The 17,160-nt window shown below is 36.0% G+C and overlaps 1 protein-coding gene across 17 annotated transcripts in view; it reads right to left on the bottom strand.

Annotated features, from left to right (window-relative positions):
* Window positions 1-3,176: 3,176 nt before the first annotated feature.
* The window catches only part of PTBP3 (polypyrimidine tract binding protein 3), a 159,722-nt gene continuing 145,738 nt past the window's right edge, over window positions 3,177-17,160 (bottom strand). For 16 of the 17 annotated variants that reach the window (XM_008963242.6, XM_055117248.2, XM_003810858.5 and 13 more), the window contains 6 exons: window positions 16,673-16,812; window positions 15,990-16,023; window positions 12,985-13,077; window positions 12,016-12,232; window positions 8,732-8,809; window positions 3,177-8,582 (listed from right to left, as the gene is read on the bottom strand). In XM_008963242.6, the coding sequence (XP_008961490.1) occupies window positions 8,450-8,582; window positions 8,732-8,809; window positions 12,016-12,232; window positions 12,985-13,077; window positions 15,990-16,023; window positions 16,673-16,812 (695 nt within the window). In that variant the 3' untranslated portion in view covers window positions 3,177-8,449. The remainder of the gene's footprint in view (window positions 8,583-8,731; window positions 8,810-12,015; window positions 12,233-12,984; window positions 13,078-15,989; window positions 16,024-16,672; window positions 16,813-17,160) is intronic. The other variant, XM_063594265.1, reaches the window with a different exon arrangement.

The following is a 17,160-nucleotide window of genomic DNA, read 5'->3' as shown; positions in this document are numbered from 1 at the left end:
TGTTTGTACGTGGCTTCCTTTGTTCAGCATCACATCTGTGAGATTCTTCCATGCAGTGGAATGAGCTTCATTTTGTTCAGTTGCATTACTATATTCTACTATAGAACTCTATCATTATGAAATCTATCCCTAATAATGCCTTTTGCCCTAAAGTGTACTTTGTCTAACATTAATGTAGTTAATAACGGTTTTATTTTGAAGACAATCTCTTAACAGGTTAGAATGTGACATTTGTATTCTGCAGGAATAAGGACTGAGCAGATAATTCTCTAATTTTAGGCACAGAATAATGATAGAGATGCTTATCAAGTGATTACAGGGCAATTTATTCCAAAAGAAATATTGAGTTTTTCCTGTTACCCTGTCTATATCCTTAGAACAAATATAGGGGTAAAAAAATTGAGAAGGCTGGGCACAGTGGCTCACCCCTGTAATCCCAGTGCTTCCTACTGTAATCTGAGAAGGGAGGATCGCTCGAGCCCAAGACTTCAAGACTAGCCTAAGGAACAAAGTGAGACCCAGTTTCTACAAAAGTAAAAAGTAAAAAACTTAGCCAGGCACATACCTGTAGTCCCACTTACTTGGGAGCCTGAGGCAGAAGGAAGGCTTGAGCCCAGGAGTTTGAGGCTGCTTCAGCCTGGGCAACACAGTGAGACTCTGTCTCAAAACAAAACAAAAACAGAAAGAAAAATAAAAAAATAGACATTATGAATCTGCTAGGAACATTAGAATCATTACTTTTCTGGTTTCTTTATACTAGAGTTGGAAACTCTACATCAGAACCCAGTGGCTCCAGAATGTGGTAATTCCAGCAAAATTATTACTAGAGTTTTATCACTTCAGCATAAACTGTTTTGATAAAAAACACACAAAGGAAAGTGATGAATTCCCATTATAGGTTGAAATAGACAACAGGAAAAAAAGCTTTGATGTAGAAACAGTAAGACTACAAATAGGTCTATCACTCCTAACTATACCTAACCCAGCATCCCAGTTCATTTATCACAAATGTTAGACATTAAACACTGGGCACAGCTTGTCTGACGATGTCCTCTTATTTCTACAATTATTCTTTTAAGTAATGGCATTTGTCTTAGAAATAATCATTGCTCTGATATGGCTATTTATCTCTAAGAGTAAAAAGGACAAATTATGGCAGGGTCTATATTCCTACATATTCACAACTAGCTGTAGGATAGTTATAGCCATATGTATTCTGAGAAGTGCCTCAGAGAGGCCTCATGATCCATATTTGGGGATTCCTATTGAAGGCAGGAGTTCAAAAGTAACGTGTTTAATTTGTGGATTTAGGCTGACATATCTACTACATTACACATTTCTAAAAGGTAAGTCACCACGTGCTTAACTCTATATTTTTCCCAACACCTAGCTCAAGTGGTGGTACAATCAGTACTCGGTGAACTGAATGAATAAAACAGTGCTATGGGACTGAATTTTGTGTCCCCCACCCCAAATTCCTATGTTGAAATCCTAATCCCCAGAATCGCAGAATGTAACCACATTCAGAGACAGACTCTTTAAGGAATTAGGGTAAAATGAGATAATATGAGTAAGCCCTCATCTTTGACTGATGTCCTTATAAGAAGAGATTAGGACACGGACACACTCAGAAGAGCGAGCTTGTAGAAGGCACAAGGAAAAGACAGCTATCTACAAACCAAGGAAAGGCACTGGAAGAAATCAACACTGCTGACACCTTGATCGTGGCCTGCGAGCCTCCATGAACTGTGAGAAACTCATTTCTGGTGTCTAAGCCACCTAGTCTGTGGGACTTTTTTATGGCAGTCCTAGCAAACTCATACAAACAGTAACTACATTTTTTGTTAGTTTTCTGAAATTTAAAATGTGAAACGACATTTAAAAATTTTTCAGAAGTAGATAAGGCATTTTTACCCTTCATCAGAAACATTCTCACCACTTAATGTCTTTACGTTGCAGTAAGGTATGATCATGTGGCTTTTAGGAGAAAACATAAGCACTCCAATACTGTGTACAGATCTTCAAGATCATAACCTTAGCAGCACTTGGAAGTCTGAAACTGCAACACCTGGGTGCAATAGAGTGCACTGGACCAAGTCACAGAGACCTGGGCTTCCTTGCTGTTAACTGGAAATTGAACTAGGTGGTCTCTTGGGTCACTGCCATGACTTAATGATGGTTATAACCCCTCTGCTGAGTAAATAAGCATTTCACAGTCAATCGAGTTTATAAAAGCCTAATATAGCCATACAGTTATTTTATCTTTTCCTGATAAAAATGCCTCATGTAAAAATACCTATTTATTTTTCCAGTATTTATGGAGACCACAGATTTTACAGGTAAGCCAGCAAAGATTAGTAGTGATTACCTAATTTTCTATTCCATTCAAAATAAATTCCCACTTCCAGGAGACTAAAATATACAATGAATGCCAAGTCTAGACTTCTGCAATCCAACAATTCTTTAAAGATCTGAGAAGTAAAACGTTTGTCTAAGGAAAAGGAATGTAGCATCAGCTAGTATCTGTGCTACCTTTTTAAAGAGGACACAAATTTGGTTTGAGATCACACCTTGTGTCTCAAAGTGTATGTATACTAATGCCGTAGGGAAGCCAAATACTGAACAAAACTGGAAATAGTGTTCCAACTGTAGTTTGGCACTGCACATATGGGGAGAAAGAGAGAAAGAAAAAGGAGAGTGAGTGTGCAAGCAAGAAAGCATGCCGCCATGCCCCTGCATTACGGGGCAGTGCCAGAGAAGGTGCATCATAGGAAGATTAGGAAAGCACTTTGCTCCTCAAAACGAGAATTATTCCTAAATGAAGACAGAGACAGTTAATAGATTTTGTGTTTTTCCCATTTTGAACATTGTTTGAATATGTGCTCACTATTCACTAACCATGACACGTTTAGATGGATGGCTATGGAAAAGAAAAGAAAATAGGACATCATTAGAATTACAGGTAAGACAAAGGGAAACCCAAAGTACAGACAAGAACACAGAAAAATTTTAAGAGAGTACAGATGTCATGACATTTATTAAAAGGCATGCTACAATGCTATATTTGTTAGGAAAAGAGATTAGAGATATCAAGTAATAGTCAGCAAATATACAAACTGAACGAAAATGGAATATACTGTAGTGTACAGAAGCTTGAATTAACCATGCACTACGCATTTAGAAAATATGTTTTTTAATATTTTATCTTCTCTTTGCATTTATAACATAATTCACTTCAACAATCACAGAATCCTTTTTTTCCAATGCCACAAACTCTGTTACAAATGAAAGCTGGTACTGCTGCTTATCCAAAATATACAAGACAATTGATGTTTTATATAAAACCACTTTATAAGTTCACTTGTTCCCAAAAACCTTTTTTTCTTTTTTGGCCTTGTTAAAAAAAATGTTGTTACAAATATTTACAGCATTTTCTTCTGTTAGACGAACATTCTTAAAAACTGAAAAGGGGAATTTTGATGAACAGACCACGTAAAACACCAGACAATGTCAGAGGCTCCTAGCTGTGCTATTTTTTTTTTTCTTAGATACAGTACTGAAAATGCCCATCAAACTCGTCATCCTAATCCATTTGTTCACACTGAAACTCACATTTTCTCTAAGTAGTCTATTCAGCAGTAGAAACTGAAAGTAAAGGCCGCTCTGCACTGGGTCTTCTTTCAGAAAGGAGCTTGGGGAAAATGCAAAATGCTTCACAGAGAGGAGTTAAAACCACAACAGTCAGTCTTTGGTCAGAGCAATGAGGTGACATTTTGATGCAAAACTTTGCTTGGTCAGCAATCTTTGTAACTGGTACTTTCTGGATATGGGATGAATTTTTAAAAGATCTGGGAAACAACAGTAAGGGGGAAAAAAGGCCAGAGTATGATTTTTTTAATGGCATCAAAAAAATAGCATTTAAATATTTGTTATTACAACTACTACATAGATCCAAGAAGTGAAAATGATACAACAACAACAAATCAGTTGACAATGCTGATTTAAGCATGCCATAGGCATCTTTCAATTATGACTATGATCACCAAGGTCACTCGACCAGACAAATATCCCTGTTCTCTGGAACATATGCCTCAGGTTACAAAAACTAAGGAAACTACCACAAAGATTTTGAGCAGCTCTATTCTTGGACCTGCACAATGCTCTACTATGAATATTATGTGATAAAGGCAAAAGTGTAACTGAGACTTTATTTATAGTTACAATTCTTTGCTTGGATGAATAGTTGGTGGGACAACATTCTTTTAAAACTATATAGTACATATTTCCTGAAAACCAGAATACTGATACTACTTTAGTCTCAAATAGGAAGAAAAGGTCAATTAAGACTACTGAAGAAGGCACATAAACTTTGGTCCTGTTTTTTCTCCCACTATAAAACCCCTCAAACTAAGATTTTAATAATTTTCTATATTTTAAACCACTCACAACTAGCTGTTAAAATTTGCTCTGAAAAAAGACTGCTAATAGTCTTGTAGATAACAACACAACTCTTTTAAAAGACATCTGAGTTATATTTTCAAATTTTGTGCAATCTAAGTTGTATTTCTTTCAGCACAATAGTAGAGTATTTTGAGTCTGGCAGTTTTGTTCTCATTAACAGATCAAGACAAAGGAAAGGCTAAGAAAAATGCTTTACGCATCGTCACGCTGTCTCTTTTTGGTTTTAAAAATAGCAGTACACATTAGGTTTTCTAAGGGATAGGTGGGGAAAAACACATGTACTTTTGTCAATTTTTTGTCCAAAAATATCTCGTGGGAACAGAAGAGAAACTGCATGACAATATGCTAAACATGTAAGCACTGCTGACTGATGCCACGGAGACATTGAAAAGAACAGAGAGCCAGGCGTGGTGGCTCATGCCTGTAATCCCAGCACTGTGGGGAGGTGGAAGCAGGAGAATCACTTGAGCCCAGGAGTTGGAGACCAGTCTGGGAAACATGGCGAGACCCCTAAAAATAAAATGAAGTAAAATAAAAAGAAATTGAGCAGAGGCATTCATAGGAGCCACTTCTCATCAACTAAAACAGTACCCATGATTATCATACTAGGTGGAGCCAAAGGAGGCCTCACACTGTCATAAGGGAACAGGCAGGCAGAAATGATATCTCCAAAAACTGAGCTCAGCAACTTTTAACAGTAAATCAGAAACATTACTTCAAATAATTGATTTCAATATTTAGTCTTAAAGAATTTATGGCATTCTGTAAGAGCTGCTGGGTAATTCTGATACTCTCCAGTAAGTATCAATTAAGATACTGGGTCATTTTTCTATTTGTATGTTACACAAAACACATTTTACTGCTATGCAAATTATTCAAATCTCAAAGTAAATCATTTTGGTGTAATTCGCTACTGTTAAATGTGTACTGCTATTTTTTAAAGTCCTGAATATATATATTTTGTGTAGAAGTCAAGACACCTTGAAAAGTGATGACAATACTCCTTAAAAATAAAATAAACTTAAAAATAGGATACTACGGTAGATCAACAGAGAAAAACCATTGCTAGAAGATACTGAATAAATGCATGCCAAAACAGAGATACACAGATCTAGTTTTTCCACCATCCTGATATTTTTTAATCTTTTTTTACAAAAACTATGCCAACACAAATACTGTAGACCTCTATAATTCAAACAGCAAATAGCTTAATATGGACAACATCCATGTGCTACAGCTAATTTTAGACACAAACTGATGGTTTCAAACATGCTATTTTAAAACAAGAACATCCCACATCTCCAAATCTTAATTTGGTTAATTTTGTCAATAAATTAAAATGTATGTAATGTGCATATGTATATACAACTTTAGAAGAGTGTATTTATGTATATACACTTATCTACACACACACACATTCACACACACACACAAACACACCCCTACACAAATCCCTGAAAAGGATTCAAATGTTCTCTCTCAGACTTAAAAGGCCATTCCCTACTTCAAAGTTACATTCAACACCACTATGATCCCCTTCCGTTATTAGCAACTTTGCTACACTTATGCTGAATGTTATGAGAATCATGAATTAATAAATTACACAGTAATTCCTAACTTAAAGTAAATGAAATAATCCAATTTAACATGGCACTGAAAATTATAATAGTGCCTGTGTGGAAGGAAAAAAAAAGCAAGTTTTGGGAGATTTTGCAAAGAAATTTTTTTCCTCCTTCATATACCCCTTGTGTCTAGGTCAAAACTTATTTCATAAGTAAAAAAACAAAAAACTAAAAACTCCCACAACTACATACATGAGTATATCTATCTATTCAGCCAAACTGATCCACTTGAAAAGTCTTAACTTAGTATCCCTCCTTTCTATTCTACCAACTAAGTGTTGCTCAGTGATGAGTGAATTCTGCTTTTTAAACAATCTGTATCATCTCTTGCAGTCTCTATTTTTTGGTAAAATTTCTTCTGTAAAAACCTCCCTATGTTCAAATTAATCACTGGAATACAGCAAAGAGATTGAGATTTTCTTAATTTTTACTTTTAAGAGAAGGGGTCACACTATGTTCCAGGGCTGGAGTGAAGTGGCTATTCACAAATGTGATCATAGCGCACTGCAGCCTTGAACTCCTGGGCTCAAGTGATCCTCCTGCCTGTAGCCTCCTGCCTACAGGCTCAGCCTGTAGCTGGGACTACAGGCGCACAGGCGCACACCACCATGCCCAGCAAGATATTCTTTATTCTTTTAAAAGTTGAGATGAGACACTCTGAGAATCTGAAAAGTGTAAAAGGGGTAGACAAAAAAATGACCCTTTTGACAAATTCTGCTTTAAAAAATTCTGATCAACAATTGAAGAAATAATAGCAAAGTTTCTTATTAAAAAGAAACAATTTTACATTATACAATCACTGAAGCAACATTAAAATGTACTCTTACATTCAATGAAAAAGAGAGGGACAGAGTATGAGAAATAACCCACCTTCTCATACTCCAAATACGTGGGTACTCAGTAATGAAAGTCACATTAACAAAGAAAAGCAAGTTCTCGCTTGAGGACTGAGAAAAACCAAGTAATCCTGAGACAAATTCTGATGGGTGAAAAAGATGAAACTGAGATTGCACTCTACAGCCCCAAATTGATATGCAATAACCCCTATCAGTCACAATGTAAAGAGGCCTACAGGTGTGCACTGAATTATTCCCAAAACCATTCACCCTTCCCCACACCGTCTCTGCACCAAGCACCAAAAATTTGATAAAAACTATTACTTATTGAAAACCACTTAAAATTGCAATGAAAAAAATTTTAAATCCTTACCAAAACAGAGAAAGAAAAAACAAAATGCTTACCAAGCCCACAATATAGCTTTCAAGATATTTAGATTAAACTCTAACCTATTGTATCTTAAGCACATAATAAGGCACATAATAAGAAATTAAGTAAATACACAGTAATTCTAAGTATTAGAGATTATAGTGGTACAAAAAACCCTTGAGATTAATTTTTTTCTAAAAGAAGACCTTACCAAAAATAACTTTTAAAAAATCTGTCAAACCATATGATAGACCTGAATATTTTCCTTAAGACTGTAAACTTTTTTTCTGAAAACAATTATAAAAAAGTAGTTTATAAGTAGGATTATTTTTCTTTAAAATTTTCCAAGATCATATTACTTGACAAATAAGTGTCATTTTGAAATTTAAAACATGATTTTTTCCTAATAAAATTATTAGTTATTCTGACATCTTCTTAACAGATCTTAGTTGAATTCCACTTAATTTCCCTGGGGACAGCTGAGACACTGCATTTTTCCAAATAGTCTTAAAAAGTTAAAGATAGGCATTATTTAAAGGAGTGTCTTACAGTGAAAAAAAGAAATCATTCAAAGGAAACATGCAGGTTTATAAATCTGCTTCCAACACAACTCAATGTGTTTATGCATAATAACCATCAATATATGGCAAAGATCTGATGTACTTTATAAGTGAATATAATTTCCTACAAGGGTCAGACTTCTGATTCATAAGGTTAATAACTTGGTCATAAGTGATTTAAATTACTTACATCAAGTAATTTTAGAAGTCTGTGTTTAAATTTTTTAAAAGTACAAATGAGTTTAGAAATGTTGTATAAGGCTGATCTGGACCCAAACTAAAACAATGCTAATCCTCTTCAAATCTAATTTAATATAGAGAATAAGATTATTGAAAAAAAATTTTTTTTCCTGATTTTCTTTTTCCTGAAGGTTATTTTTGTAGAAACCATGGTAAAAAGGGAAAAGAAACCTTTGACTGGCGGGGGCAGGGGGAATACAAAAAAAAAAATCCCTTGATTTTTAAAATATACTTGAATATCAAACTCAGAAAGAGTTATTTTTGTGAAAGAGGCAAAATTGGTCTTGAGCTGCTTCAGTCTATGTCTGAAGGTTTTACTGAAATTATGGTCCAGTTTTAGGAGAAAAATTCACAGAAAAGTCAGATTGTAGATTTTGAGAAGGAAACTCTGAGGTGGTGATTTTCTCCAAGGTCATGGTTATGAAGCTCAATGAGGGCCTGAATTGCTTCTTCCACAGATCCCAATTGAATGAGCGCCATTTTGCGATCTTTCCTGAAAATGGTATAAGAAATACAGAAAGTATTTAGAATGAATTTTGCTTCCAAACTCCTTCCTCCACCAGAAGACTTCACTGAACTACCTTTAAAATTTGCATACCATATTAAATAATTTTAATGTATTTCTTGAAAGCAAAGACTTACTGAAAGAATTTAAAAGCCTTCACTGAACATCCAGCTTCTATGAAAAGGTTCTTCAGATCATCCACTGTAACAGAAGGGCTGTGAAAACATCAGAGGGAGTCAATTACCTGGGCCGCATTCTCAAGTGAAGCAGATTAACTCTTGCAATCATCAAATCTCTAGAGTACATTTCAAACAGAATTATTAAGCCATATGACAAAGACTTGATTTGGAAGTTCCCTGAAAGATGTTCAAAAACTGACATGTATCCTCAAGCAATGGAATTTTGTCTCAATCCTTGCAGAAGACATGTGCAGGTATATAAAGGGCAAGAAAAATCTTTCTGTATTCTTTTTTCTTTTAATGCAGCTGTGCCTGGAATCTATATTTATTCTTATTAGTCATACCACTGGCTTTAGTAATCAACTGTAGTACTTCCAAAGTTTCCTAGCTCTGACTTGTCTGCTACAGTCTGGAGTTCCACATTTTCAACTGTTTGCAGGGTAATTCTGAATGTGTGTATGTGGCTGTCAGGCTCTAAGGTGGCCCCCAATTACTCTTGCCTGCTCATATTCATGCCCTTGTTTATTCCCCTCCCATAGAAAACACAGGTATCCTCTGTAAACACTTTGGATACTGTAGAAATGACAATGTGTGACTTTTGAAGCTGAGAGACATTGTGGTTTCTACTATGTCCCCTCCTGAATCATTAGCTTTGGAAGGACACCGTGAAGACACTATGGAGAAGTCCTCATGACAAGGAACTGGGGCCTTCGGTCGACAAACAGGCACATGACTAAGCCATTTTGGAAATGGATCCTCTACCTCCAGTTAAAACCTTTCGATGACCACATCCTTGCCTTGCATCGTGATTACAACCTTATGACAGACTCAGCCAAAGCCACCCAGCTAAGCCACTTCTAGATTCCTGACTCACAGTAACAATATGAGATAATAAACATTTACTACTGTGTTAAGCTGTGAAGTCTGGGGTGGTCTGTTATACAGCCATACATAACTAATATAGTGGTCTATCACGTGACAGTCCACTGACTAAAAGTAGATTCATCTCACAACTGCCAACAAGGACAGTATAGCAGAACAATCATTAGCTCTGTAGGAAGACAGACCTGGGTTCACATTCTATTCCTCACTCACTTGTATATCACTTTGAGTAAATTTTTTAACCTAAGTCTCAGTTTCATTAATACAATGAAAATACTGACCTTACTTCAAAGGTCATTATGGATAATAACGCCAACAACAACATAGAATAGTGGATACCAGGAGCTGGGAGTTAGGAGGAAAAAGGTGGTTACTGCTTAATGGGTACAGAGTTTCAGTTTGGGATGATGAAAACGTTCTACAGATGGACAGAGGTGACGGTCACACAATAATGTGTAAAGCAATTAATGTGAATGTATACTGGACTGTACACTTAAAAATAGTTAAAACTGTAATTTTTACATTATGTGTATTTTATCACAATTTTTTTAAAAAAGGTTGTTGTGGAGATTAAATGAGGCAACATGTGTAAAGCACCAGTACAGTACCCAGAACTTGGAAGAATATTAATATCCTTTCTTCTTCTTCCTACATGTCCTATGTAGGTTGCAACTGGAGCCCAGCTCCTGCGTGATGTGGTATATTTAAAAAGCTAACAACAGAGCTGGGCACAGTCGTTCACGTCTCTAATCCCAACACTTTGGGAAGCAGATTGCTTGAGCTCAGAAGTTAGAGATCTGCCTGGGCAAATGGTGAAACCCTGTCTCTACAAAAAAATACAAAAAATTAGCTGGGCATGCCGACACCTGTAGTCCCAGCTACTTGGAAAGCTGAGGTGGGAAGATCACTTGAGATTGGGAGGCAGAGGATGCAGTGAGCTGAGATCACACCACTGCACTACAGCCTGGGCAACAGAGGGAGACCCTGTCTCAAAAAAATATATATTAATTTAAAAAAATTAAAAGCTAATGATGACAGGTGCCTGCCTCAGTATCTAATTGTTGTCCATTTACCCTACACTCCATAGTAATGAGCTGCTAAATTTCTCAGTCCATGTCATCTACTTTTAATCTACTTTTTTTTTTTTTTCCTTGACTCTACCAGTTTCCCGGCTGGTATGAGGTTTGATCCACTGCCCAACTTGGATTCAAGGTTTCTCCATGCAGCCTAACTGGAGACCAGCAGGGAGGCCGGATATTCAGCATTCTTCTGAGTAATTATTCTCTATTACTATTCACTTCCCATTCTCATTCTCAATAATGTTCCAGACTTCACCCCTCTCTATACCCTCAAGTTTTTAAATTTTTACACACATACACACACATCCCCCACAGCTTTTATCTCTTTTCCAAAGCTTATAGTCCCTTTTATGTATTAGTTCAAATTATACAAAACTGCCATTTTTTTGTTTTAACAATTTCCAAAGTCCATGAACAAAACTGCCATTTTTGTAGACTAAGGACTTCAACAATTAGGACAGAGATAGCCAGATATTTTCTTTAAAGGGCCAGACAGTAAATATCTTAGGCTGTATGGGCCATATTGTCTCTGCTGCAACTAATCAGCTTTGCTGTTGTAACTCAAGAGCAGCCATAAGTAACACGTAAGTGAATGGGTACAGCTGTATTACACGAAACTTTATAAAAGGCGAATTTTGAATTTTATATAATTTTCTCACATCACAAAATATTTTGCTTCCATTTTAAAATGTAAAAATCATTCTTAGCTCATAGGCCATACAAAAACAGCCGTAGGCTACAGGTTGTCAATCCCTGAGTTTGAAGATAACTAAAGCACACATACAACACTGGTTAATAAAGAGACCTGTACAGTGGCTACAGGAAAATAACGTTTAGCTTTTAAGTAATTACCATATCTATGGCTTTACAGCTTGTAGATTAAAAGTATGAAATCCATTTTTACCAAATTCTTAGATACACAATTTGATTTTGTCATATTGGTTAACGTAAGAGTCATTACTTCTACAAACAGATGGACAAATACGTGCCAATGGAATACTTCTGCCTAGAATTTTTTTTTATGACCTTTGATCACTGAAAAATAACTAGTTGTGAATTCTCTATTTGGAAAGAAAATTTTAAAACAGGTATCTTTCTATTTTAGAGTGTAGGATTGGAGATAACCTTCTGAAGGCATGATGGCAAATAAATTGTCTTATCAGAAACTGTTGACCAGGACAACTGCTAGGTTAGAACAATTTCAGAGGTTTTAACCTCTCCCACATCACATATTGTAGATTATTCATCATCTAAGTGATTAATAACTTATTAGGTACATACGGAATGTTGGAAAGATGCAGAGTGGCCGATGGTGGAAAGATATTCTGGAAGTTTTTAGAGCCCGGCTTTTTAAAGCGATGCAAAGGACTATTGCTGAAATCCTTAGTCAGACCTTGGTCTTCTTGTCCCTCTCGAGGAAGCTGTACTGCTTGATGTTTGGACAGTGTAGCACGAAGCACTTTCCCATAAAGTCTCTGACCACTTAGATGGTTCATTGCTAGTGCATGGGAAGAAAATTTTAAAGTTTGGGTATTAGGATAGATTTCTCAGTAGTATCTGACAACATTACCATAAATTATTTTTATGTAGTTATTTAAAACTGTATTATCAGTTTGAGGGTGAAAAGGGTTTCAAAATCCAAAAACCCTCAAGGAAATATATTAAATGACTTCATTTCACTATAATAAAAGCAATTTAAAACAAACAAAAAATATTTTCTGAGCAGAGTGCTATGAAGTTTCAGAGTGCCTGGAACACAGTAAGTATTCATGAAATGGTTACTGAATATATTAGTTTTATCTCAAGCAAGGCATTTTTATAAGAAATTTTGAGTAATACTTTACAGCTTTTATAACAGTGAAGCCATGAACCCTTTCTTGTATCATCATTACAAAGTTTGCCCAAACTTTTAAGCCACTCAGTGGTTACAGAAAACTTAATTTGGAAGGAAAATAAATAAATAAAATGAAATAAAACAAATCATGCTTATTAAACTTAATGGAAAAACCCTAGGGTCAAAGCTCTAGAAATTAACAATATGTTCAAGTAGACAAATGAACTTCAGACTTAAAAGAGTGATGAATATTTTTTAACCCTAACATATAGACAGATGCAAATAATAATGAAGGCATTATCACAAGGAGGTGTTCTTTTGTAAAATCATATTCCTACTAGCTGTATTTTGAAGGAAAATTCACACACAAAAGGGGCAAGTTCGCATTATTATTAATAATTATTAATCATTAGTACCTAGCTGAGCTTGATTTGCATCCGCCATCTGAACCAAGGCATTTTCTTTCTTATTAAACATAATCTTCACTCGATGTACATCACCATAGACTCCTAATTAAAACAAAACAAAACACTGTGTTTAACGTCTGATTGTGTTGTGTTTAATTAATTTTACTAATATACTTAAAGAAGGCATTTCTTATACTATATACTCTCCCTTGGCAATTCCATACATACACTTGCAAATTTTTATCTCTTCCAAAGTTCCAGATCTATTCATGTACTTACTCTTTTTCACTTGGATGTCCCATCAACACTCTAAACTTATTATGTCCCAAAATGATTCATCCCCCCTTTCCTCTCCCCACTCCCAGTGCTCACTAAAGCTGTAGATAAATACCATCATTCACACGGTTGCTCCAGCCAGACACCTGGGAGTCATCTTTTGACTTCTTCCTTTCCTCAAACCCTGACACCCACCCAATCAATCACCAGCACCCATTGATTCTATGGTCTAAATATCGCTCATATTTGTCCACCTCTCCCAATCCTCGCTACCATCAAAGCTATCAACACCATTTCACACTGGGACAATTAGGACAACCTAATTGATCCTAACTGATCTTATTACCCTCGATTTTTCTAGCCTAGTGTTCCCCAAAGTGGGTCCCATATCCTAAAGGATGGGTAAAGTGATTCACTGGGGTATGGAAAGATAATAATCAAACTCTTATCTATACTAATCTGTTTATATAAACCAATATTAAAAAACTACAGTTTTTGAATTTTTAATATATAGATAAAATTAAAGCCAACAGGTTCTACGAAGTCAATTCCAGTCTCACTCGATTTTTTCATCCAGTGTATTACATTATATTTCAGTTTATGTGCTACAGAGTATCATCAATATTATAAAAATAAGATCTTTCAGCAGGGCACAGTGGCTCACACCTATAATCCCAGCACTTTGGGAGGCCGAGGTGGGTGGATCACTTGAGGTCAGGAATTCGAGACCAGCCTGGCCAACATGGGGAAACCCCATCTCTACCAAAAAATACAAAAATTAGTCAGGCCTGGTGGCGCACACCTGTAGTCCCAGCTACTCGGGAGGCTGAGGTGGGAAAATTGCTTGAACCTGGGAGGTAGAGGTTGCAGTGAGCCAAGATTGTGCCACTGCACTCCAGCTTGGGCAATAGAATAAGACCCTGTCTCAAAAAAAAAAATCTTTCAATAGTTACATCATTATCATACTAATGGCACTTTAAAAATTTAAAATGGACACAAGTATTCCGAATTTGCTACCTTTCTCAGAAATAACACAATGGTGATGTAACTATTCTTTAAAAACTAAACATATACCATTTGTTTTGCAAAATGTGGGTGTTTATTTTTTGTAGAGATGGGGTCTCACTATCTGGCCCAGGTTGGTCTCAAACAATCTGATCCTCCTGCCTTGGCCTCCCAAAGTGTTGGGATTACGGGCATGAGCTGCAGTGCACCCAGCTGTTTTTTAAATGAGTGAGAAATTAACTACTTTTGGTATGAAACATGCTTTGGCTAGAAAAGAGTCATATTAAAATGTATTATTAATACTTGATTTTATTACTGAAAATTACATGCATCAATCATTAATAAAAACTTTTATAGTGACTGCATATGAGCATGAGGAATTTCTCTCGGGCGTTGAAAATTTTCTAAAATTGGACTGTGGTGATGGCCACACAACTGTGAATTTACAAAAATCTTGAGTTGTAAACCCAAAGCAGGTAAACTGTATGGTTGTAAATTACATCTGAAAAAATTCCATTTAAAAAAACCTATCAGCCTGGTGTTGTGGCTTGCACTTATAATCCCAGCTACTTGGAAGGCTGAGGGAGGACAACTGCTTGAGCCCAAGAGTTTGAGACTACAGTGAGCTATGATCACACCACTGCACTCCAGCCTGGGAAACAGTGAGACCCTGTCTCTAAAACTATCACATTCAAAAAATTTGGAAACAGTTTTCTATCTTATTTTAAAAATCTTACAAATGAAGCATATCAGTGAGTTTTAACTCTATTTGTTAGACATATTCAAATATAACAGTTTTCAAGATCCACTGATTTAAGGGGAAAAAATCTAACTTTTCTAGATAAAACATGACAAAAATTGGTGGATTACATGAAAAAAATAATGAAATAATTATTGAAGTACAGCAACAATGAAACCCCTGCATTTAGATTATATATATTTATGATTTATCTTCTTCAGCTATGACAACCATTAAAATCAAGTAGTGAAATAATCTACCCTTGGATTACTGAATCAAAATGAAAACAAGGATTTTTAGTAATATCAAAGCATATTAATCATACTGCTCATTAGATGTTAATCATGTTTTATGGAAAAATAAACTGTCCTTAATAAATATCTTTAAAATAATAAATATTGCTTATTTCATTGTTCTCATATTTCTATGCTGTTCGAAAGTTTAGAGACTATTTTTAAAACCTGAATCGCATTATACCACTCTCTTGCCTTAAAATTATTCAATGGCTTCCGATTGTTCTTAGGTAAAAACCAAATTCCTTAACAAAGCTTTTAACAGCTCTTCACGATTTTGACCCTACGCAGCTGTCCACCTTCACCAGGTCTCCATTATGCTTGCCTATGCTCACCACTGGGCTTCCTTCACTTCCATGCACCAGGACCCATCTCTCCCCTCTCCCCTCCCCTGTGAAGACATTGCCCTCCCTTTCTGCCTGGCTGATTCTTACTCATGTTGAACAAGTCAGCTTAACTATCATTTCTATTGAGTCCCTCTGCTAGGTTAGGTCTCCCTGCGTTACACTCCCTTTACAAAACCTATGTTTCCCATACTATAAATCATCATTGTAATTACTTACTAAGTCTTATTCACTGTTTTATCCTCAGTGTCAGCACAATACTTGGCACACAGAAGTAATCAATACATATTACTAAAAAAGTGAAATGTGCTCAATTCACACCTGTAGACAATAATAAAATAGCAAAAATGAACTTACCAAATAGGATAAAAAGCCCATGTGGTGTGATAAGCTGTAAAGGGTAACACAAAGTTAAGTGTCTGACAATTTAAGTAAAAATTGAAAATAAGTTTATTTATACTGTAATGGCAGTTGATTTTATTTTAAAGCATGGTTTTATATGCTTCTTCTGTATATACTAGTGATGAATTTTAATAGAAGTTCTTAAAACAAACTTAAGCATTTTAATTTGAATACAACCCTGGATCAGAAGCTACCATGGCTAGGCATGGTGGCTCACACCTGTAATCCCAGCACTTTGGGAGGCTGAGGTGTGTGTCGCTTGAGCCCAGGAGCTTGAGACCAGCCTGGGCAACATAGCAAGATCCTGTTTCTACAAAAGAATTAAAAAAAAAATTAGCCAGGCGTGGTAGTGGGCACCTGTAGTCCTAGCTACCTGAGAGCCTGAGGTGGGAGGATCACTTGAGCCCAGGAAGCAGAGGTCACAGTGAGTGAATGCAGCACCACACTGAAGCCTGAGTAACAGAGTAAAATCCTTTCTGAAAAGAAAAGAAAAGAAAAGAAAAGAAGAGAAGAGAAGAGAAGAGAGAAGAAAAGAAAAGAAAAGAAAAGAAAGAAAGAAAGAAAGAAAGAAAGAAAGAAAAAAGTGCTACTATACCTTCTCCTGAAAGACTATTTACATATAATACTTTTCAACTCACATCAGGATTGAGATTTGTGACGAGTAGAACAGAATTTCCTGGTATACCACTAGCCCCAGGAATGGCCATCCTTCCAGTGACAGCAGAGGAGGTGATTGTGAGAGGACCAAGAGCTCCAGGAACAGCTGGAACTGATAGACCTTTTAAAAATACCAAAAGCATTTCATATTCTAATTATTTGAAGAACTGTAACACTTGATACAATTTAAGTAAATAAAGAGGAAAGGAAAAATACCGAAAGAAAATGTGTCAAGGCTACCATAAAGATACTGAAGGCCAGTTTTCTGCCCTACAGAGTCTGTCTGCAAGCTGAGCTCCTCATCTATTGACATTACTATACTTAGTGCTCTATTATCCACACAGTACTCTGCAGAGTAACTGAACTCACTGGGCCTAACGCTATTAGGCTTTTCAGAGGGTCTATCAACTACAAACACTCCCTCTGTTTCTTACAATAGATATATCCTAACACCCTTCTATCAAGTGTA

Source organism: Pan paniscus, chromosome 11 (genome assembly GCF_029289425.2).
Source record: "Pan paniscus chromosome 11, NHGRI_mPanPan1-v2.0_pri, whole genome shotgun sequence".
Classification (NCBI taxonomy): domain Eukaryota; kingdom Metazoa; phylum Chordata; class Mammalia; order Primates; family Hominidae; genus Pan; species Pan paniscus.
Note: the sequence above shows the minus strand (reverse complement) of the source record. Positions and strands in the feature narration are given on the sequence as shown.